This window comes from Oncorhynchus clarkii, chromosome 26 (genome assembly GCF_045791955.1).
Source record: "Oncorhynchus clarkii lewisi isolate Uvic-CL-2024 chromosome 26, UVic_Ocla_1.0, whole genome shotgun sequence".
Lineage (NCBI taxonomy): Eukaryota > Metazoa > Chordata > Actinopteri > Salmoniformes > Salmonidae > Oncorhynchus > Oncorhynchus clarkii.
Window position 1 is genome coordinate 24,955,631 of NC_092172.1, and position 23,605 is coordinate 24,979,235.

Here is a 23,605-nt window from a genome sequence, read left to right on the forward strand (position 1 = left end):
GACTAAGTTTTGAGTACAACATCTAGATAGATGTTGGTTGATCTCTGATGTTATGATGTCATCCAAATCATCATGAAAGATGGTCCTGAATTTTTTTACATTTTTATTTTATTTTTATTAACAACAAATCAATACATAAAGCACATGAGGGAACACAAGCATACATAGATTACAAACAATAGACAATCGAGCTAGGGGGTACAATATCACATTACAATTACACAAGGACCTTAAGGGACATGCATATATTTACAATTCTAACAGCTTTTTTGTTAGTAGAGCATTTAACCGTCTTAAAATACAGTTAAATTTATTTTTGTAGGGTACGAAAATGTGGTTTTCTGTTTGTAAATTTACATTTGTGTATATGAAATTTGGCCAAAATAATAATTAAATTAATTACGTAAAAATGTTTCCGCTTATTTCTATTTTATGTAAAGAATCCAAACAGCACATCTCTCCACAATAGTGTAAAATCTTCATAAATGTGTTCAATTATAAACCTATTGATGTCTTGCCACAGTTTTCTTACATGCATACAATGCCAAAAAATATGCAGAACTGTTTCTGGGTGGTCATTACAAAAGGAGCAATTTGAGTTGATGTTTTCCTTAAACTTCTTCATATAGTGGTTGGCAGGATAATATTTATGAATCATTTTAAAGGAAACTTCCTTAATTTTGTTAACAAGTAGGTATGTGTGTGGCAACATCCAAACTTTTTTCCAACAGATACTATCAAAAAATCCATTCCAATAAGGCATGACATAAGGACATACAACATCCTGCTGAAACAAGGATCGTATCGCTCTGTTGTTGAATGGATCAAAAGAGAAACAAATCATTCCTACTGATGAGTCAACAGGGTCAATAGAAGGTAGGCTCTGAGGGTCGGGTCTTGACACGTTCCTGAATAACATAGCAACACCTGAGGGAATGGCATCTAAAACAATTGCAAAATCTTTAGGTGTTACAGGGACCTTGTAAAGTGATAAGAATTCTTTATAACTGAGTAAAAGACCCTCTGCATTTAGCAGTTGGCTCACCAATAGGATATTATTTCGGAACCAATATTCTAAAAACAGAGAGGTATTTTTATACAATATATCCCAATTATTCCATATATAATATCTGTGTGGAGAAAAATTGTGTTTATAAATTAAGAACCATGACAAGAAAAGCTGCCGATGAAAAGCAGAAAGTTTCACTGGAACTTTGTCAATATTATAATTGCAAAACAACATGAAGTTAAGGCCACCAAAAGTAGAGAAGACATGATGAGGAATAAAATTCCAGATAGAAGTGGGTCTTCTTAGGAATTGTTTTATCCAATTGATCTTAAAAGTATTATTTAAAGTAGTAAAGTCCAGAAAATTCAGTCCACCATTCTCATAAGTGTTCATTACAACAGTTTTCCTAATGTAATGGGTACGGTTTCTCCAAAGAAAGTTGATAAGCATCTGGTCTATCTCCTTGCTTATTTTTCTGTCAAGATATAAAGATAGAGCACCATATGTTAGTCTAGAGATACCTTCAGCCTTGGTTATTAGGACTCTACCTTTTAAAGATAAGTCCCTCTGTAGCCATTGATTTAGTTTCTTCTGGGGTTATTTAATAAGAGGGTTAAAATTTAGTAAGCCTCTAGACTTCTGATCCTTTGTAATGGTTATACCTAAATATGTAAGTTCTTATTTTACTGGAATACCATAATATGAAGGTGTCACACAATCTTTGACAGCTATGAGTTCACATTTATTAATGTTAAGATATAGACCAGACGCTTTGGAAAAGGATTATATCACATTGATCGATATGGGAATTTGGTTAGCGTCTTTCAGAAAAAGTGTAGTATCGTCAGCCAGCTGGCTTATAATAATTTCTTTACCAGCTATGGAAATACCTTGTACAGGACTATTATTTAAAGAATTTGCAAGAAGTTGGGTGATTAATAAAAACAGGTACGGAGAGATAGGACAACCTTGCCTAATTCCTCTCTTTAACTCAAATCTAGGTGAGGTGCCATATTTCAATTTGATAGAGCTGTTACCATTTGCATAGAGAGTCTTAATAGCCTTACAGAAAAAATCCCCAAAGCCAAGTCTCTCAAGGGAGTGGAAGAGAAACTGATGCTCTACTGTGTCAAATGCTTTATAAAAATCTAAAAATAATATGAAGCTATCCTCAGTTATTAGGTCTGAGTAGTCAAGTACGTCTAATACTAGTCTGACATTGTTAGAAATATGTCTGTTCCTCATGAAGCTAGACTGTGTTTCATCAATGATTGCATCCAGGACTTCTTTAATTATTTTTGCAAGTAGTAAGGCTAATATCTTATAGTCATTATTAAGAAGACAAATTGGACGCCAGTTATCGATGAGCAGCCCTTCTTTTTTAGGCTTAGGTATCAGTGTTATTAACCCCTCACTCATTGTAGGAGGGAGAACATTGTTTTTAATACTCTCTAAAAAGACTTCAAATAGGAAGGGAGCTACTTGTTCAGAAAATAATTTGTAAAATTCTGATGTAATTCCATCAACACCTGGTGATTTATTGTTCTTTAGATGTTTGATAGACTATAATCTCTTCAACTTTGATGGGTTCATCACACTGTTTAGATTCTATATCACTGATAGAGTGAACATTATTCAGTGAGTTAAAAAATATATCTGTGGATTCCTGCCAGTACGTTGAGCTATACAATTTTCTGTAAAAATTGCTACAGTATTTAGCGATTAATGTTTGGTCATCTGTAATAACACCATCAATGTTTAACTTATGGATAGTGTTATTTTCAGAGTGAAATTTCTAAAGTCTAAAGAAATAGGATGAATTCTGTTCTCCCTCCTCAATCCATTTTTTCCTAGATCTAATAAAGGCTCCTTCTGCTTTTAATTTATATATATTATCCAGTTTATTTTGTAACTCAATTAGTTCCATCTTCTCCTCCCCCAAGAGGTCGGCTGGGGACCTCTGAGAAAGGGAAGTTATCTTAATGATCACCTTTTCCTCCTCAGCTCTTCTGGTCTTAGCAAGATTACTACCATATTTTCTAAGATATTTGGACACCTCAATGGTGCTGAAAAATTCAAATCTACTAGCCAACTGCAATGACATGCTTTCCATTTTCATATTTTGTTCTCATTACCAGCAGTGTCTTTATTTACTGACCGTAAGACCGTGTGAGAGAGAGTTTTGAAACTTCTGTATGTGTAATGTTTACTGTTAATTTGTAATGTTTATTTCACTTTTGTATATCATCTACCTCTCTTGCTTTGTCAATGTTAACACATGTTTCCCATGCCAATAAAGCCCCTTGAATTGAATTGATATCACACATGTAAAACTACAACTCCTAGAGTGCAATAGTTCGAAGCGGATGTTCGTGTTGGAGAAATTTGGCGCTGATCTATCCGGGTACTTCATTCACTTCTTCCTTTCGCGCCGGTAACTGAAGAGCCGTGCGTCCATGTGCGCATTGACTGGGAATTCATAGACCACAGAAATACTGAATCCGAGCCATACCAGATTTAGCTATGGATCCTAACGTATTGATCGAGGCCCTTCGGGGTACCATGGACCCAAACTTGCGTGAGGCCGCGGAGAGACAGCTGAACGAGGTAAAAACTTGTGATGGTGCTAATCGGGCCTCTTCTGTTGTGTCACACATCAAAGATGGAATGGAGTCCTCCTAGCTTGTGGCTGTGGGAGACCAGAGTCAGTTCAGAACTTTGACAGATCAAATATTTTCTATTCGACATATGTTTCGGTGAATACATGTGACTTTTGCCGTTACGGGTGTAATATCAAAGTTTCGAATTATATTTGAACACCAAGATCGGCAACTCCAAGCGAATCCACCCCATCTACCCTCAGTTGGTTCTTTAAAAACGTGCGGAAGTTAGCATTAGCTTCCTTGATAATTAGCTGCTAGCTACGCAGTAAAAAGCATTTTTGCACAATGCTTGCTTTTGGCCTAGCTGATGTATCATGTTTGAGTCGTTGGAAAGACACATTTTTGCCATTATTTATACAAGTTTGGTCTAAACTAACTAAATCATGCGATATAGTATACGAATGTAGGTAGCGTTTGCTAAAAGTTCGAAAATCTGTATTAGCAAGTTGGCTAAGTGAATCACATGTCAGGTGTATTTTATTAAAATTTTACTGCTGACATGCACAGCAATAATGCTAACTAGCTAGCCCGTTGATTTTAGATGCCTAACTAAACTGGTTAGTCAGCCAAAATGTCACCAATCGGACGAATTGACAGGTGTAACGTTAGTTATTCAAGCTTTTATCATCAAACTACTTTCCTATCATGTATAAATGTACGTCTAATATGAGAGTAGCTAATGTTACATTATTATTTAGCTTGCTGGCTTTGACTTCCATGAACGTAGCTAACTAGCAAGCTAACTAATATTTGCTAACTAGCTAGGTAGGTTTGATTTATCCAACGTTAGTTAACTTGCAAGACACAACGTAAACAATAGCAATCGTTATTAATAATAGCTACGCATTTATTAACATGGCAAACATTTTGTTTGTACCTCATTTGTGAAAGGGAAAGTGAATGTTCGCTGGCTAGCGCTACGTTAGCAACCTTTTGCGGCTAGTGTTACATCAATTACATTGAGTCATTCGATGAGCTGTCCGCGTGCGCAAATTCTTTCGCTAATGTTAGCCTTACAAATTAAATAGCCAGCTATGTGCAACATGGCCTATTATCATTGTCTAGATGTCGACTATATGTCAAATATAGACGTGCCATTGATAACTAACATATACGGACGGCGTGAATTATTTTATAGTCACATAGTTAGCCATGTTTCGCTCGCTAGCTAGTAGGAGGAAGTCTTGGGCAAGTGTCAAATATACTCTGGTATGTTATCGGCTATGATATCCTTAGAACGATAGATGTACGGTGTTGTCATGTAACTGGGGTTTAGGTGAACTTTAAGTGAAGTTGTTGTTTCTGTGATATGTCCATATTGTGTGTCATCAGCTCGAACGTATTATTAGCTAACTAGTTTGATAAGAGTAGGCCTAGCAAGGCTCAAAAATAAAATGTACAGTCGTGGCCAAAAGTTTTGAGAATGACACAAATATTAATTTCCACAAAGTTTGCTGCTTCAGTGTCTTTAGATATTTTTTGTCAGATGTAACTATGGAATACTGAAGTATAATTACAAGCATTTCATAAGTGCCAAAGGCTTTTATTGACAATTACATGAAGTTGATGCAAAGAGTCAATATTTGCAGTGTTGATCCTTCTTTTTCAAGACCTCTGCAATCCGCCCTGGCATACTGTCAATTAACTTCTGGGCCACTGATGGCAGCCCATTCTTGCATAATCAATGCTTGGAGTTTGTCAGAATTTGTGGGTTTTTGTTTGTCTGCCCGCCTCTTGAGGATTGACCACAAGTTCTCAATGGGATTACAGTCTGGGGAGTTTCCTGGCCATGGACCCAAAATATTGATGTTTTGTTCCCCGAGCCACTTAGTTATTACTTTTGCCTTATGGCAAGGTGCTCCATCGTGCTGGAAAAGGCATTGTTCGTCACCAAACTGTTCCTGGGTGGTTGGGAGAAGTTGCTCTCGGAGGATGTGTTGGTACCATTCTTTATTCGTGGCTGTGTTCTTAAGCAGAATTGTGAGTGAGCCCACTCCCTTGGCTGAGAAGCAACCCCACACATGAATGGTCTCAGAATGTTTTACTGTTTTGGCATGACACAGGACTGATGGTAGCGCTCACCTTGTCTTCTCCGGACAAGCTTTTTTCCGGATGCCCCAAACAATCGGAACTGGGATTCATCAGAGAAAATGACTTTACACCAGTCCTCAGCAGTCCAATCCTTGTACCTTTTGCAGAATATCAGTCTGTCCCTGGGGTTTTTCCTGGAGAGAAGTGGCTTCTTTGCTGCCCATCTTGACACCAGGCCATCCTCCAAACGTCTTTGCCTCACTGTGTGTGCAGATGCACTCACACCTGCCTGCTGCCATTCCTGAGCAAGCTCTGTACTGGTGGTGCCCCGATCCCGCAGCTGAATCAACTTTAGGAGATGGTCCTGGTGCTTGCTGGACTTGGGCGCCCTGAAGCCTTCACAACAATTGAACCCCTCTCCTTGAAGTTCTTGAGATCCGATAAATTATTGATTTAGGTGCAATCTTACTGGCAGCAATATCCTTGCCTGTGAAGCCCTTTTTGTGCAAAGCAATGATGACTGCACGTGTTTCCTTATAGGTAACCATGGTTGACAGAGGAAGAACAATGATTCCAAGCACCACCCTCCTTTTGAAGCTTCCAGTCTGTTATTTGAACTCAATCAGAATGACAGAGTGATCTCCAGCCTTGTCAACACTCACACCTGTGTTTACGAGAGAATCACTGACATGTCAGCTGGTCCTTTTGTGGCAGGGCTGATATGCAGTGGAAACGTTTTGGGGATTCAGTTCATTTGCATGGCAAAGAGGGACTTTGCAATTAATTGCATTTCATCTGATCACTTTTCATAACATTCTGGAGTATGTGCAAATTGCCATCATACAAACTGAGGCAGCAGACTTGGTGAAAATAATTGTCTTTCTCAACTTTTGGCCACAACTGTACATGAACATCTCCACTCAACAATCTGAGGTCGTTTTGTTTTTCGTGACAACAGAATATACAATGCCCAGATTTTCAATCCACAGAACAAGAATGTGCAGTTGGATTGTTAGATCTGAGTCATGTTGTGTGGTATCCAGGGAGAGGTCTGGGTGCATTGTTATCTACCGGGAAAGGAGGGTAGTAGGCTATTTTTCCTATCTTACGTTTGACTCATCTGGAGCAGTTAAGCCTGAACAGCATTCATTTAATATAGCAAGTGATATAAGGATATGTGGGGGGCAAAGCATTGAGACCCATTTTCATTCCCGAATCCCTGAGCTGACAAGGTTAAACATCTGTCGTTCTGCCCATGAACAAGGCAGTTAACCCACTGTTCCTAGGCCGTCATTGAAAGTAAGAATTTGTTCTTAGCTGACTTGCCTAGTTAAATAAAATAAAAAACTTATGTGATCAATGATAATGTAAAAAGTATGCTGCAGTCTTGTACAGTGGGGCAAAAAAGTATTTAGTCAGCCACCAATTGTGCAAGTTCTCTGACTTAAAAAGATGAGAGGCCTGTAATTTTCATCATAGGTACACTTCAACTATGAAAGACAAAATGAGGGGGGAAAATCACATGGTAGGATTTTGAATGAATATATTTGCAAATTATGGTGGAAAATAAGTATTTGGTCAATAACAGAAGTTTCAGTATCAGCGTTGAAAAATGTGTAATAATGGCAATTACAACAATACTGAATTAACACTTTTTTTAATTGATTTTTTTACATAATATAATACATAAATAAAATCAATTTAGGCTCAAATAAATAATGAAACATGTTCAATATGGTTTAAATAATGCAAAAACAGTGTTTGAGAAGAAGGTAGAAGTGCAATATGTGCCATGTAAAAAAAAAAAAAGCTAATGTTTAAGTTCCTTGCTCAGAACATGAGAACATGTGAAAGCTGGTGGTTCCTTTTAACATGGGTTTTCGATATTCCCAGGTAAGCAGTTTTAGGTTGTATTTATTAGGAATTATAGGACTGTATTTCTATCTATACCATTTGTATTTCATTTACCTTTGACAATTGGATGTTCTTATAGGCACTAGTATTGCCAGCCTAATCTCGGGAGTTTATAGGCTTGAAGTCATTAACAGCGCTGTGCTTCAAGCATTGCGAAGAGCTACTGGCAAACGCAGGAAAGTGCTGTTTGAATTAATGCTTACGAGCCTGCCGCTGCTGCCTACCACTGCTCAGACTGCTATATCAAATCAGACTTAATTATAATAAAACACAAGGAAATACGAGCCTTAGTTTCCTGATTTGACCGTATTAATGACCTATCATTTCGAAAACAAATGAACCGTTCCGTGTTTTATCGAATGGGTGGCATCTAAGTCTAAATATTGCGGTTGCATTGCACAACCTTCAATGTTATGTCATAATTATGTAAAATTCTGGCAAATTATTTACGGTCTTTGTTAGGAAGAAATGGTCTTCATACAGTTCGCAACGAGCCAGGCAGGCCAAACTGCTGCATATACACTAACTCTGCTTGCACAGAACACAAGAAAAGTGACACAATTTCCCTAGTTAATATTGCCTGCTAACTTGTGCATTGATTTTAAGAAAGGCATTGATGTTTATGGTTAGGTACATTGGTGCAACGGCAGTGCTTTTTTTCACGAATGCGCTTGTTAAATCATCACCCGTTTGGCGAAGTAGGCTGTGATTCGATGATGCATTAACAAACACCGCATTGATTATATGCAACGCAGGACAAGCTAGTTAAACTAGTAATATCAACCATGTGTAGTTAACTAGTGATTATGTTAAGATTCATTGTATTTTATAAGATATGTTTCATGTTAGCTAGCAACTTACTTTGGCTCCTTGCTGCCCTCGTGTAACAGGTGGTCAGCCGGCCTCGGAGTCTCCTCGCGGAGTGCAATGTAATCGGCCATAATCGGCTTGCAAACATGCCGATTACCGATCGCCATAACTTGAAATCGGCCCTAATTAATCGGTCAGCCTCTAATGAAGATGTAGAAGCATGGTGGCTAGGGAAAACTCCCTAGGAAGAAGCCTAGAGGAACCAAGCTCTGAGGGGTGGCCAGTCCTCTTCTGGCTGTGCCGGGTGGCGAATATAACAGTACATGGCCAAGATGTTCAAACGTCCATAGTTGACCAGCAGGGTCAAATAATAATAATAATCAGTGGTTGTACGGGGTGCAACAGGTCAGCACCTTAGGAGTAAATGTCAGTTGGCTTTTCATAGCTGGTCATTCTGAGTTAGAGAGAGAAGGTTTGGTAGAGAGAGTTGGAAGCAGCAGGTCCAGGACAAGGTAGCACTTCTGGTGAACAGGTCAGGGTTCCATAGCAACAGGCAGAACAGTTGAAACTGTTGATGAATCACTTACCTTAACGGGGGAGGCTATCAGTCGCTGCTGGGTACTGCAGTCGGCAACAAAGACCGGTAGTGAGGTGGAATTTGGTGCACTAGATAAAATAGTGGGTGTTCGAGGAGTGCTACCCCTCTCTTCTGCTTGCATAAACAGAGTACGAACTCCCAGTTTGCAGACTGGCTCCATCCAAGCAGACCGCAGATTACTGGACAGGAAACCCGCAACAGCCACAAACTGAACACTCCCATGACACGTACAGGCCGCTGTCAGAACTCTACCATCCCATTCTTCACTACACTGATCATGCATACACCATATAGCCCAGGGCAAATGTCTTCCCTGTCACCCTTAAACTTGTCATTGTTGTTTTGTTTACATATATTGTATATTTTACCAATGTATTATATTAAGTGTTTTGCTACTTTAGGATCTGCTAATTATATATGATTGATGTTATGACTAAATTGGTGTACATTTCAGTCTTAGACTGAGAAACCAATTAAACCTACTACTACCACTACTACTAAACTGGAGCAGCAGCAAGACCAGGTGGACTGGGGACAGCAAGGAGTCAAATGGCTGAAGATGTTTGTTATACACTGTTTTGCTGATTTAGGTCAAATACACATCAGTGTTTGATATTCATGCATCCTTTCCTGCTTTTATTTACAGGGTCACACCCAGGTGAATTTTGTGTCAGCTCTGCTGCAAGTCACCATGTCTGATCAGTTAGATTTGCCTGTCAGACAAGCAGGTGAGTTTCAGAGGATGGGTATTTATTATGATGATGTGGGGTGGGGTTCTGGGCTCTCTTGCAGATGGAAATTCACCGGAACTGAACGGTGAGAAGAGTATCTACAACTGTAGCTCAAATGAACTGAGCACGCTTTCTCAAAGATGACCCCTGCCCTGACTGTCACAGCTCCCACACGGATGACACCAGTCATATTGTGAAGACTGACCAATTTCCCATGAACTTGTACATTTGTTCACCAAGATACACACATGATAGAAAGAGAAGAAAGGTGTTTTTGTTGTATATGATGCCATCTTTTATTATGCTACTGTTGCAGCTTATTTTATCCTGTCCTACGGCATTGAGATTTCACACTTCTTTTAGTCTGCTAGGGGGGCTCTAGTGAAATCTATAGTTGCTTGGCCTGGACAGTGTGTCTAGTCATTGATACAGCTGCCTTTGTTAGAAAATAACCTTCCACATGTTTGAGATGCTCCGTGTGAGGGGTTGTTGGTAGCCTGTCCATGTATCACACATGCCTCTCTGGTAATGATGTGCAATTTATATGTTAGGATGATCTGCTCTTGATCAGTGGCTCATTGACTTTTATTACATTTAAAATGTGTGCCGTCCTCAGGTGGCTACCAGACAGAGCCTGTCATTTTCAACGTGCTGCTAGACTCCACGCTAGCGTATTCAATTGTGCTCACCCATAGCATCATGTCCTAACTTCTATCTTGTCAGTTCTTCGACATTGTAGTTTGCTTCAACAACACAATAGTAATATGACAGCCTGGAGAAAAGTCTAACATGGCAGCAGCCCATCCTGCCTTATGCGTTGGGTGCTAATCTGTGTGCCTCTTGTCAAACAGATGGCCTGAACATTTCTAAGCAAACCTCTCCAGGAACTGGTGTGTTGAGCAGAAATGCTATCCTTCTTGTGACTGTGCTCTTTGGCCTGCCATTGAGCCCTTCTGCACCGGACTCCGATTCAGACCAATTGCATTAAGTTAATGCAGCTGCAATGGTGGCACGCCATTGGTTAACAGATGCTTAAATGTTGGCTTGGCACCTCCACAGGAACTTCACACTCGGCACTTTGGCCACAAGTTCCGCGGTAATGAGGCTCATTTGCTGTAATCTGACACAAAGGGAGGAGCTAAGCGATTCCGTAGCTAGCAGGCAAATGTCTGGGATTCCATAAAGGCAGTGCGATCAGACCCAGGTCCCTCTCCTATTGAGGGCAAATGCCTGCCTGCTAATGGCAGATAATAGCATATATTTTTTGTCGTGGTTTGTTTTTTTCAAACCTGTCACACTATTATAGGCAATTGCATCATTTGCAATTTCAGGAATCATCTATTCCCTGCCTCATTGTGTGGGCTAGGGGGACGTTGAGTGTTGGACTGGGCAGAGGGGGACATTAATGGGTTGGGGAGGGTGGTTGTGAGAGTCTTGCTGTGTCAGCACTGACTGGCAGGATTATGACTTCCCAGCTAGCTGTCACGTGTCAGCAGTCTGTCTGACCCCTGCCTGGCCTGTCCCCTTCCTATCCACTGCCTGGCCTGTCTGTCCCCCTCTATCCACTGCCTGGCCTGCCCCCTCCCCTATCCACTGCCTGGCCTGTCCCCCATGCACTGCCTGGCCTGGCCTATCCCCCTCTGTCCACCGCCTGGCCTGTCCCTATACACCGCCTGGCCTGTCCCTCAGCCCCTGTCAACCGCCCCGGCCTGCCTGCGAGCCACTGACCTCAGACGCTCCATTGTGGCTCTGTAGAATAATTCACACCCGTACTCCAAATTCAGAGAGGGGGAACTATTGCAAACCCCTAACTAAATTACACTTTTACACTTCTGTTCTATGACTCACTTAAGGAATTAGGCCTCTTTCTGCTGCTCTGCTCTGATTTTATCAGATGAAGATGGAGGCAGAGATGTGAGCTGTAATTTCAGGGGGTAGAGGAAGGATGAATATTTGAGTGACTCCTTGTTTGGATGGGGAGTGCTAATGAACAGGGCCATGCTAGTGTGTTGACAGAGGAGAGGTGTGGGCTCTTAAAGGGGCCTAGAAGTACTCCTCTTACTCCCCCGGCCGACTGCTACTCCCTCTCAGCCTGAGCACAACATGAGAGGAGTCACAGTGAATGTGCTGGTCATGAGATCTGCTTCTGCTATCTAGGCTGATGGACTCTTTCACACCTCCCAATGTCACACTGACTCACTCTAACAATTTAGAGATCTCCCTGATATTAAGTGATTTAAAGAGATGTGGGGAATATTGTGCCACTTTAACCAGCTGCAATTCCATGGAAATCCATAGGAATTGGAAGGGTTCAATTTAAACCCCATTATCAAAGCAGATTTTACTTCAATATCATATGATTTGCATTAATTAAATCTAAGGTGATGGAATACCAGCTGTACATTAATCCTGCCATATAATTACATATAGTGCATTCGGAAGTAGTCAGACCCCTCCCGTTTTCCACGTTTTATTACATTAGTCTTATTCTAAAATGCATTAAATAAAAACATGTTCTCATCAATCTACCCTAAATGATAAATGATTCAATAAAAAAAAAAATGTACGCAATTATATGAAGAGAATCTTATTTACATAAGTATTCAGACCCTTAGCAACAAGACATGAAATTGAGCTCAGGTGCATCCTGTTTCCATTGATCATCATTGAGATGTTTCTACAACTTGATTGGAGTCAACCTGTGGTAAACTCAATTTATTAGACATGATTTGGAAAGGCACACACCTATCTATATAAGGTCCCACAGTTGACAGAGCATGTCAGAGCAAAAACCAAGCCATGAGGTAGAAGGAATTGTCCGTAGAGCTCCGGGACAGGATTGTGTCGAGGCACAGATCTGGGGAAGAGTACCAAAACATTTCTGCAGCATTGAAGGTCCCCACGAACAGAGTGGCCTCCATAATTCTTAAATGGATGAAGTTTGGAACCACCAAGACTCTTCCTAGAGCTGACAGCCCGGCCAAACTGAGCATTTGGGGATAAGGGCCTTGGTCAGGGAGGTAACCAAGAACCCGATGGTCACTGACAGAGCTCTAGAGTTCCTCTGTAGAGATGGGAGAACCTTTCAGAAGGACAACCGTCTCTGCAGCACTCCAACAATCAGGCCTTTATGGTAGAGTTGCCAGACGAAAGCCACTCCCCAGTAAAAGGCATATGGCTGCCCGCTTGGAGTTTGCCAAAAGGCACCTAAAGGACTCTCAAACCATGAGAAACAAGATTCTCTGGTCTAATGAAACCAAGATTGACCTCACGTCTGGAGGAAACCAGGCATTGCTCAGCACATGGCCAATACCATCCCTACGTTGAAGCATGGTGGTGGCAGCATCATGATGTGGGGATGTTTTTCAGCTGCAGGTACTGGGAGACTAGTCAGCATCGAGGGAAAGATGAACAGAGCAGAGATCTTGATGATAACCTGCTCCAGAGCGCTCATGGCCTCAGACTAGGGCCAAGGTTCACCTTCCAACATGACAACGACCCTAACTAAGCACACAGCCGACACGACAACTGAGGAGTGGCTTCGGTACAAGCCTCAATGTCTTTGAGACCTGACAATAGCTGTGCATCAACGCTCCCCATCCAACCTAACAGAGCTTGAGAGGATCTGCAGAGAATAATGCAAGGAACTCTCCAAAAACAGGTGTGCCAAGCTTATAGCGTCATACCAAATAAGACTCAAGGCTGTAATCGCTGCCAAAGGTGCATCAACAAAGTACTGAGTAAAGAGTCTAAATACTAATGTAAATGTGATATTTCAGTTTATTATTAATAAATGTGCAATTTCTTCAGATTTTATTTTGTCATTGTGCAGTATTTTGAGGGGGGGGGCATTTCAATCAATTTTGTAATAAGGCTGTTACATAACAGAATGTGGAAAAGGTTAAGGGGTCTGAATACTTTGTGAATGCACTGTATGTAATCCAATATTAATAGGATCTCTATGAAGCCTGTCTTATGTTTAGTCAGTTGAATGTCCCCCTCTCCCCTCCCCAGGGGTGATCTACCTAAAGAACATGGTGACCCAGCACTGGAGCGAGGGGGACGGTACCAGCACGGAGACGCCTGTCAATAACATACCAGAGGAGGACAGGCAGTTTATCCGTGACAACATTGTGGAGGCAATCATCCACTCCCCCGAGCGCATCAGGTAACTGACCACCACCCTGTGGCTGCTCAGCTCACTGCACAGCGCCAGAAGAGGGGGGATAGGGGTAGAGGTAGCTCTGCTCAACCAGATCGTCTTCCAACCTTTCTCCTGTCTAACCCTTCAGAGTGCAGCTGACGACATGCATCCACCACATGATTAAACACGACTACCCCGGCAAGTGGACTGCCATCGTGGACAAGATTGGCTTCTACCTGCAGTCAGATAACAGTGCCGGCTGGCTGGGCATCCTGCTCTGCCTCTACCAGCTGGTTAAAAACTATGAGTAAGGACTCCTTGTTTTAGAGTGACCATGTTTGTGTCCCAACCATTTAGGGAATGGGGTGCCATTTGGAACAGAGACTGTATTATAGAGCTGTTTGCTATGTCTTCGGGTGGCTGATGTTTCTGATTGTGTGTTTGACAGGTACAAGAAGCCAGACGAGCGCAGTCCTCTGGTGGCGGCCATGCAGATCTTCATGCCCATGCTGAAGGACCGCTTCATCCAGCTGCTCCCTGACCCTTCCAGTGAATCTGTCCTGGTGCAAAAACAGATCTTCAAGATCCTCTACGCCCTCTTCCAGGTACTACTGACCATATCTGTCACGCTCACCTTCTTAGAAGTTGTGTACATATTAGTCTGTGTTGATTGTATAGGGAGGGAGTGTATGGTACTTGTCTAAATGTGGATGTATAGCTGAATTGTCCAGGTATTTAGCTACTACTTCCATAATACTGGGTTTGGAGATGGGTCTATTATGGTTGTCTTGTAGGAGGGGGGGGGGGGGGGGCTGAGGACCATCTGGTCCATGTCAGGGCCACTGGGCTAGACCTGTCCCCCTCAGCATGCCAGACTGCACTGCTGTCTAGGGTTTTCTGTCTGTCCATTGGAACGACAACAAAGCTTTTTGAATTGAATAGACAGGGTTTCTCCTTTTCTCTGTCCACAGTATAACCTCCCCCTGGAGCTGATCAACCGACAGAACCTGACGGAGTGGATGGAGATCCTGAAGACAGTGGTGGATAGAGACGTGCCTCCGGTGAGGGCAGATTTACTGTGGTAGGGCAAGGAGGGAGCACAAATAGGTTGACTGCAAATCAAGTAGCTCCCAAACAGATTAGCTGTAGTTTGTTTGGTTTATTTTAATTGCTGCTAGTTGAAAGAAAGCTTTTTTTTCTTTTTCTTCTTCTCTTTCTCCCCTCCTTCCCTGTCTGTGCCTCACAGGAGACCTTGCAGGTGGATGAGGACGAGAGACCTGAGCTGCCCTGGTGGAAGTGTAAGAAGTGGGCCCTCCACATCCTAGCCAGGCTCTTTGAGAGGTAAGCCTACTCAAACCACCCCAGCACACTGTCACTGTACTACACTGAGTGTACAGAACATTATGAACACCTACTCTTTCCATGAGACTGACCAGGTGAAAGTGATAACCCCTTAATGATGTCACTTATCATTATTACCTGTCTGGTGGATAGATTATCTTGACAAAGGAGAAATGCTCACTAGCAGGGATGTAAACAAATGTGTGCACAAAATTGGAGAGTAACCTTTTGTGCATATGGAAAATGTCTGGGATCTTAAATGTCAGCTCATGAAACATGGGACCAACACTTTGTGTTGTGTTTATATTTTGGTTCGGTGTATATTAACATGTGAAAGCATCTTTAAACCCCTCCCAGGTATGGCAGCCCAGGCAACACTACCAAAGAGTACACAGAGTTTGCCGATCTCTTCCTCAAGGGATACGCAGTGGCAGCACAACAGGTGAGAGGCTAAGGCCGCTCTTGGCTTTGTCTGAGCTGAAAGATGTGTGATGCATGAACTGGGATTGACTGAGGGACAGAAGGTTGCCTTTCAACTGTGTCTGTCTGCATGGGAGTCTGATCTCATCCAGAGGGAACTGATCTGTCTGTCTGTCTGTAGGTGCTGCTGAAGGTCTTATATCAGTACAAGGAGAAGCAATACGTGGCTCCCAGAGTCCTCCAGCAGACACTCAACTATATTAACCAGGGAATCGCACACGCTGTCACCTGGAAGAACCTGAAGCCACATATCCAGGGCATCATTCAGGACGTGGTTTTCCCCCTCATGTGCTACACGGACAGTGACCAGGAGTTGTGGGAGGAGGACCCATACGAGTACATTCGCATGAAGTTTGGTAAGCGCCATTCTTGTTTACGGAATATTTCTCTGATTTCCAAAGTGTTTGTCATCCAGAAGGAATGTCCTGGAATCAGACTGCCTGGAAGTGATCAGTTCAAAGATTTAACTGTGTAAAGCTATTCTAACAAACCAATGCAATGTGCCATCTGATCTGCTGACTCTGTCCTGTCTCAGATGTGTTCGAGGATTTCATCTCTCCCACCACGGCAGCTCAGACCCTGCTCTTCACCTCCTGCAACAAGAGGAAAGAAGTGAGTTGTGGTTCTGATGTGAAAGCTGAGTCTTCCTGGTCCTGGCAGGGTCAACAGCCTGCCATGATGTGATCCTGTTTCATCCCAAATGGCACCCTATTCCCTATATAGTGCACTACTAATTTCTTCTGCCCAGAACCCTGTTCAAAAGTAGTGCACTATATTGGGAATAGGGTGCTATTTGGGACGCGTGGCCCGGTGCCTGTTTTATTATATTTTTTCTCTCTCTACTGGCCTCACTCCTGCCCTTATTTATGGCCTTGCCCATTCCTCCGCCCTGTCCTGCTGTGGATCTCATTAGCGCCCCGTTGCTCCAACAACAGTACAGAGCTGTTGGAACCGGTCTGTGGACGTGTCGAGCCAGGAGAACACTGGCAAACAAAGGAGCATAGCTGGAAGAAAGCACTACTTTAGTTGCTGTAGCTCCTTAGTCAGATGTGTTACATATTACGGCTTTATTACGGCTTTCTTTCTGTTCTAAATGTAGGTGTTGTTTTAGCATGGAGGTAGTTCTATTCCGTTTTGGCTGTGGGTGATGCTGGTGCCTGTCCATGTTACGTGCTGCCGTCTGGCTGTGTCTTATAGTCTGTGCGGCCATAGAGCCACTGGAGATCATAGTACTGACCTGTGACGTCTCTGACTCCTCACCACGGGCCAGCCTCCATACTCTCCCACAAACTCTCCTGGCTTGCATCTCAAATGGCACCCTATTCCCTACATAGTGCACTAACCCATGGGCCCTGGTCAAAAGTAGTGCACTATGCATGGATTAGTGTGCCATTTGGGACATATCAGAGGTGTTTGATGTTAATGTGTAGCAGTTAGCCAGGATACACAGAAGCAGCACATTTGACTGAATGCATTTCTTTATTCTCTAGGTTCTTCAGAAAACCATGGGCTTCTGTTATCAGATCCTCACTGAGCCCACCTCTGACCCCAGGAAGAAGGATGGAGCGCTGCACATGATTGGCTCTCTGGCTGAAATCCTGCTCAAGGTGATTAACCCCCAACACCACCTGCTATCTCCTCTTTTCTAGTTGACCTTTGGTCTGACCATGTACTCATCAGATAAGGTAGCTGACTCGGTGTGTAACTATTTTGCCAAATTGTTTTATCACTTAAGTTCCCTTTATGGCTCCCACGTGGCAGTCAAATACATTAAATGCATTTTTGTTAACCATGATTTTCATTTTCATCTCTCCCCTGGAAACAGAAAAAGGTCTATAAAGACCAGATGGAGTTCATGCTGCAGAACCACGTCTTCACTCTGTTCCGCAGTGAGCTGGGCTATATGAGAGCCAGAGTAAGTGTCACGTTGCCAGATCATTCTGTCCCAGGGCTCCAGTGGGGAGAAGGGGAGAGCATGTGAGCTGATCACCGGACATGCTACCTGTCCCAGACCTGCTGTTTTCAACTGTCTGGAGACGGCAGGAGCGTTAGAGATACTCTGAATGATCGGCATTGAAAAGCCAACTGACATTTACTCCTGAGGTGCTGACCTGTTGCATCCTCGACAACCACTGTGATTATTATTATTTGACCCTGCTGGTCATCTATGAACATTTGAACATTTTGGCCATGTTCTGTTATAATCTCCACCCGACACAGCCAGAAGAGGACTGGTTCCTCTAGGTTTAGGCTGGTTCCTCTCTAGGTTTCGTCCTAGGTTCTGGCCTTTCTAGGGAGTTTTTCCTAGCCACCGTGCTTCTATACCTGCATTGCTTGCTGTTTGGGGTTTTAAGCTGCGTTTCTGTACAGCACTTTGACATCAGCTGATGTAAGAAGGGCTTTATAAATACATTTGATTGAGTGTATCAATAATATTAATGACAATGATTTGGTAAAACGTGTTTTCTGACAGTTCTGCCTCTGTCATTGCAGTGGCTTTTCAACTCTTCACATCTTGATGGTTCTAGATAGAAATTCTAGATTTAGGAGAATTATAGCCAGTTTGTTAACTGTGTTAACCACCATCTCTGGTGTTTCCCCCATAGGCCTGTTGGGTCCTTCATTACTTCTGTGAGGTCAAGTTTAAGAGTGACCAGAACCTGCAGACAGCCCTGGAGCTGACCCGCCTCTGCCTGATCAACGACAACGAGATGCCTGTTAAAGTGGAGGCAGCCATCGCCCTGCAGGTCCTCATCAGCAACCAGGAGAAAGGTAGCTAGCTATCTCTCCACTGTCAGACTCAGAAGAGTCTTTTTCTTTGCTGAATAACATTAATAGTTAATGTTCTTCTTGAATCCAAATGATATAGCTGATTATCACTAAGTGCTCCTCTGTCATGTTTTTCCTCTTTCTTAGCCAAAGAGTATATCACTCCCTTCATCCGGCCTGTGATGCAGGCCCTCCTGCACATTGTGCGTGAAACGGAGAACGATGACCTCACTAACGTCATCCAGAAGATGATCTGCGAGTACAGCGAAGAGGTCACGCCCATCGCTGTGGAGATGACACAGCACTTGGTGAGGAGTGTGTGCTCTGCCTGACTCATAAAAAGGCCCTGCACAGGAAGTCTCCTTCCTTTGATCAATTTACAGTTATGTTTGTCAGCCATGGAGAGAGGGAATAAGGTCAAATTACCATTTCTCCTAGTTCCATGTTGGTCTGGTTTTAAAGACTCTGCTCTCAGGAAAACCCACTTATGGCTGTTATTCCCGTCTCTCCTCAGGCGATGACCTTCAACCAGGTCATCCAGACGGGGCCTGACGAGGAGGGAGGGGACGACAAGGCGGTGACAGCCATGGGCATCCTCAACACTATCGACACACTGCTCAGTGTGGTGGAGGACCACAAAGAGGTGAGTACAGCCATGGTGTCCTGTCCATGGGGTCTACTTGTACATCAAGCTGTCTCATGCTACAGAAACAGGATATGGGCTCCTGCCCTATTGGCCATTCTAGTTCGGACAAGGCATATTTGCTTACAGCCATTCAACCAAACACCCACTCAGTACAGCAGCTTCCCTCCCAGCTCACACTGCTGCCTGCCAGCACACTCCCAGCTGCCCACCCGCTCCTGGAAACACACACTGTTCTCTCTTCAAAGTGCCTTGCAGGCTGATGCCTCTAGAAATAGCACTGTGGCTCTCTGCCCGTACGTCCGCCGACGCACAGGACCGTGGGGCTTGGAACCAGCCAAACCAGCAAATGTTGGTCAACAGTTAGATATGTCTTCTTGGTATGCTACTCGTGGTCGTTGACTGTGTAAAGTAAAGCTGTTGACTTATGATGTTGTTTTTATCAATGTGCCTACCCACAGGTATTTGGTTTTCTGGAAATTACTTGCACAATGAAATCATCAAATCTACTCTTTCAACACCACTTGTATGTTCATGGTGAATCTGTATGTGTGTGTGTGTTCCAGTGCTCGAACTAAATGAATGGGGTTTCTGTTTTAGATCACCCAGCAGCTGGAGGGTATATGTCTGCAGGTGATTGGCACCGTCCTGCAGCAGCACGTCCTGGGTAAGTCTCCCTTGCTCTTCCTGTCCCACCACATTCCAAACCGGGTCCTCCCGTCTCTCTGACGCTTACAGGTGGGCGAGGTGCCTAGAGTCATTTACGTGACTGACTCACTCTGGGGGGGTTGTCCTATGTTTACCTCTTTGACACCCAGCCTGTGTGTATGTGCTGATTTTCAGAGTTCTACGAGGAGATCCTGTCTCTGGCACACAGCCTGACCTGCCAGCAGGTGTCCCAACAGATGTGGCAGCTCCTCCCGTTGGTGTTTGAGGTCTTCCAGCAGGATGGCTTTGACTACTTTACAGGTATACTGCTCACCAACCTGCTAGTCTCAACTTTGCCTGTTATGGTGATTTGACTATTATATACACAAACACCATATTAAATGTGGAATGTGACTCTATTTCAGACATGATGCCTCTCCTTCACAACTACGTCACGGTTGACACAGACACTCTCCTGTCTGACACTAAATACCTGGAGATAATCTACAGCATGTGCAAGAAGGTACAGTTACTTACAGCCGCTATGCAATTTTTTTCACACATATTGGTGGTGTGTATTTTTGCTGGGTGTAAACAAGTTGATCTGTTTTCCATGCAGGTTCTGACTGGCGATCCAGGTGAGGATCCAGAGTGTCATGCAGCCAAGCTGTTGGAGGTGGTTATTCTGCAGTGCAAAGGGCGCGGAATTGATCAGGTAAGTGTCTGGCTTCTACACTAAATCTTGGATGGCTACGACTGTATTCAAAGTAACTGCTTTTGAGAAGCACATACAGTCAGTCACCTTAGACTTTCTTTTCCGCTCCTGCAGGTTGTTCCCTTGTTTGTGGCTGCTGCGCTGGAGAGGCTGACGAGGGAGGTGAAGACCAGTGAGCTGAGGACCATGTGTCTGCAAGTGGCCATCGCTGCCCTGTACTACAGCCCCCCTCTGCTGCTCAACACCCTGGAGAACCTGCGCTTCCCAAACAACACTGAGCCCATCACCAACCACTTCATCTCCCAGTGGCTCAAAGACGTTGACTGCTTCCTGGGGTAAGACCAGGAAAGATGCTCACGTTTAATATATTTACAGCTCGTCTGGTTTCTCTGGTCCACCATATAGTTTGATATCAAGTAGAGAGGAAAAATGTACTGTAAGATTACATTTAAAAAAATAAAAAAAAATATTCCCCAGGCTCCACGATAGGAAGATCTGTGTGCTTGGCCTGTGTGCCCTCATTGACTTGGAGCAGAGGCCCCAGGCTGTCAACCAGGTGGCTGGCCAACTGCTTCCCGCAGCCATCCTGCTCTTCAACGGCCTCAAGAGGGCCTACGCCTGTCAAGCAGAGAACGAGAATGAGGATGAAGATGGAGATGGAGATGGAGAGGAGGATGAGGAGAATGGTACGGCATTTGTGCTATCCTCTGAACTCATAAGTCCCATTGTCACTCCCTTATTTAAGCTTCCTACTATATTAAATTAAATAGAACAAGATACAGCTGCAAGGAGCACTTCATTGGTAGATGGTTTGAGTTGTGTTAGTAGATTGATCAGTAATAAATTAATCCATTGTGCTTTTCCTCAGTCGAGCTGGGCAGTGATGAGGATGACATTGATGAGGAGGGCCAGGAGTACTTGGAGATGCTGGCCAAGCATGCAGGAGAGGATGGGGATGATGAGGACTGGGATGAGGACGACGCAGAGGAGACTGCACTGGAGGGCTACACTACAGCTGTAGATGACGAAGACAACCTGGTGGATGAATACCAGATCTTCAAGGCCATACTACAGAGTAAGGAGACTACCTTTCAGGCACACAAAGCTAGTGATGGGTCGTCAAGTTAAGGATACAAATTGGACATAAACAGTGAATAAGTGTTTACACTCACAAATTTGTTTCATAATATTAAGGTCTGTTATTTAAAGTGCATTATTAGTACAAGATCTTAAGTGATTAAATAATAATGATTCGGAACGGGACACTGTCAGTGGTCACTGGATCAGGGTCACGTTCAATTCCCCACAGCAGCATGTTCTTCAGTTGAAGACATCGAGGCATTTGTCTGAGAAGGTTTAAAAACACAATATAAACGAGATCTCGGGATTGAAGACATGAATGCAATATGTTGCTTAAGTGTAAATCATACATAAAAGTGGAGGGAAATCTTAAGTTAACTATGTTTTTCTCCAACTCAGATATCCAGACCCGTGACCCAGCATGGTACCAGGCACTCACACAAACCCTTGATGAGGAACAAGGAAAACACCTACATGACATTGGCACACTTGCAGACCAGAGACGGGCAGCACATGGTAAGTAAATGTATCCCCGTCATACAATAAGACAGCTGTTAATTTTTATTTAATTGTTTTAATATCATAGGAAATAAACACTTACCATGCTTGGCCTGTTGTATAATTGCCCTATTTTCTTCATTCTAGAATCCAAAATGATCGAGAAGCATGGCGGATACAAGTTCACAGTGCCAGAAGTGGTGCCAACTAATTTCAACTTTGGAGGCAACGCTCCAGGAATGAATTGAGTCGTCCCTTCTCCCTTTTATTACTCTGACTGATTGTAGTGAAGTGAAAAAGGCTTGTGTTGTTCCCTTAAGTAGTGGTTCCAGAACTGGTTCTTCTCACTGACTCTTCAATCTGACTATCAAATTGGAAATAGCACCAGAAGAAGTGGGAAGACAACCAAATGCAACAAATGGCTGGGAAAACAAACCAAGAACTTGAGCTTGAAGCAAGAGAAAAAATAAGCTCAAAACAACATTGTCTTCTGGGATCCACTGTGGAGGATACTAGGATGGGGACTTTTTTTCTTCCCTCTTAAACAAAATGGGAGGGCTTAACAATTTGAAATTGATAATGGGACTAAGTGTTTCATCATTTTCACTGTTTTGGCCAAAAGGCCGTGCGTGATAAGATTATACCTCTGGCAGTAGTGTTGTCTGTTATTTTCTGCATTAACAAATTCTCATGTTTGTTATGTATATACAAGCCAAGGTTCTTGATTTTTAAGTAGCCTTGCTAAAACAACCAGAGGCATTTGTAAGGTGTCAAGTGTATTCATATGTAGCATATTGGATACTTCATGGCACTATGGTGATGCCTGATCTCTGTAAATTTAATGACTAGCACTTTCATATTGTTCAGGTCTCCTAGCCTTCTGTATCAGACTGCAATTTTTAAATCAATTAAGACCATTTAAAACACAAACCGCTGTAACTTTGGTTACGGTGTAGAATAATGTGTGGCATCACTTTGCTGCTAAAGTGGAAACATTCTAGATTCCTGAAAAAAGAATGCTCTTGGTGTTCAGTTTGGATACAAGACGTGTTGTGAGCACAAAGTCAATTGGATGCTTCATTGAAGCATGTACAATTGGACTTGATTATGAAGGTCTCAAGCATTTGATTGGTGTATGAATGAACCATCTATATACACAACATATTAAAAAAAAGTTAAGTTGGATTACATGCATTTGACTGTTTACTAACAGCTACACAGTTGTGCACTCAGTAATTTGATTTTGAGCCTATTTTGGGTGGTTGTATACTATTTCAGATCAGGTGAAGTGTAATCTATTTGGAACTATGCAGCCAGCTAATTCTAGTTCCATTTGCTACAATGGGTTTAGAGGGGTGTCGTGTCCTCCTTGGCTAGCGTTGATCACTCCTACTAGTAGAGCTTTACAGTGTCTACATGACTGCATACTGCGCAGCACGATATAGACGAACTAGAACGTCGCCGTAAACTGCATATCGTTTTCCTGGATCTGGGTAGTTTCATTTAACAGACACTGCTGGCTAATGTCAAT

At 43.0% G+C, this 23,605-nt stretch overlaps 1 protein-coding gene and 1 non-coding gene across 2 annotated transcripts; both read left to right on the top strand.

The window, feature by feature from the left end:
- Positions 1 to 3,383: 3,383 nt before the first annotated feature.
- Positions 3,384 to 23,259, top strand: LOC139384964 (importin-7-like). The gene is made up of 24 exons (XM_071129914.1): positions 3,384 to 3,616; positions 9,672 to 9,753; positions 13,771 to 13,924; positions 14,049 to 14,207; positions 14,349 to 14,505; positions 14,872 to 14,961; positions 15,147 to 15,241; positions 15,599 to 15,683; positions 15,843 to 16,077; positions 16,257 to 16,333; positions 17,212 to 17,328; positions 17,547 to 17,636; positions 18,328 to 18,493; positions 18,638 to 18,798; positions 19,005 to 19,133; positions 19,734 to 19,800; positions 19,977 to 20,102; positions 20,207 to 20,304; positions 20,401 to 20,496; positions 20,611 to 20,831; positions 20,974 to 21,182; positions 21,365 to 21,571; positions 21,976 to 22,092; positions 22,222 to 23,259. The coding sequence occupies exons 1-24, from the start codon at positions 3,533 to 3,535 to the stop codon at positions 22,320 to 22,322; spliced, it is 3,123 nt and encodes a 1,040-aa protein (XP_070986015.1). The 5' UTR covers positions 3,384 to 3,532; the 3' UTR covers positions 22,323 to 23,259.
- Positions 16,882 to 17,012, top strand: LOC139385317 (small nucleolar RNA SNORA23). Its single transcript, XR_011628938.1, has one exon. It is a non-coding gene; the product is annotated as a small nucleolar RNA SNORA23 (small nucleolar RNA).
- Positions 23,260 to 23,605: the final 346 nt, after the last annotated feature.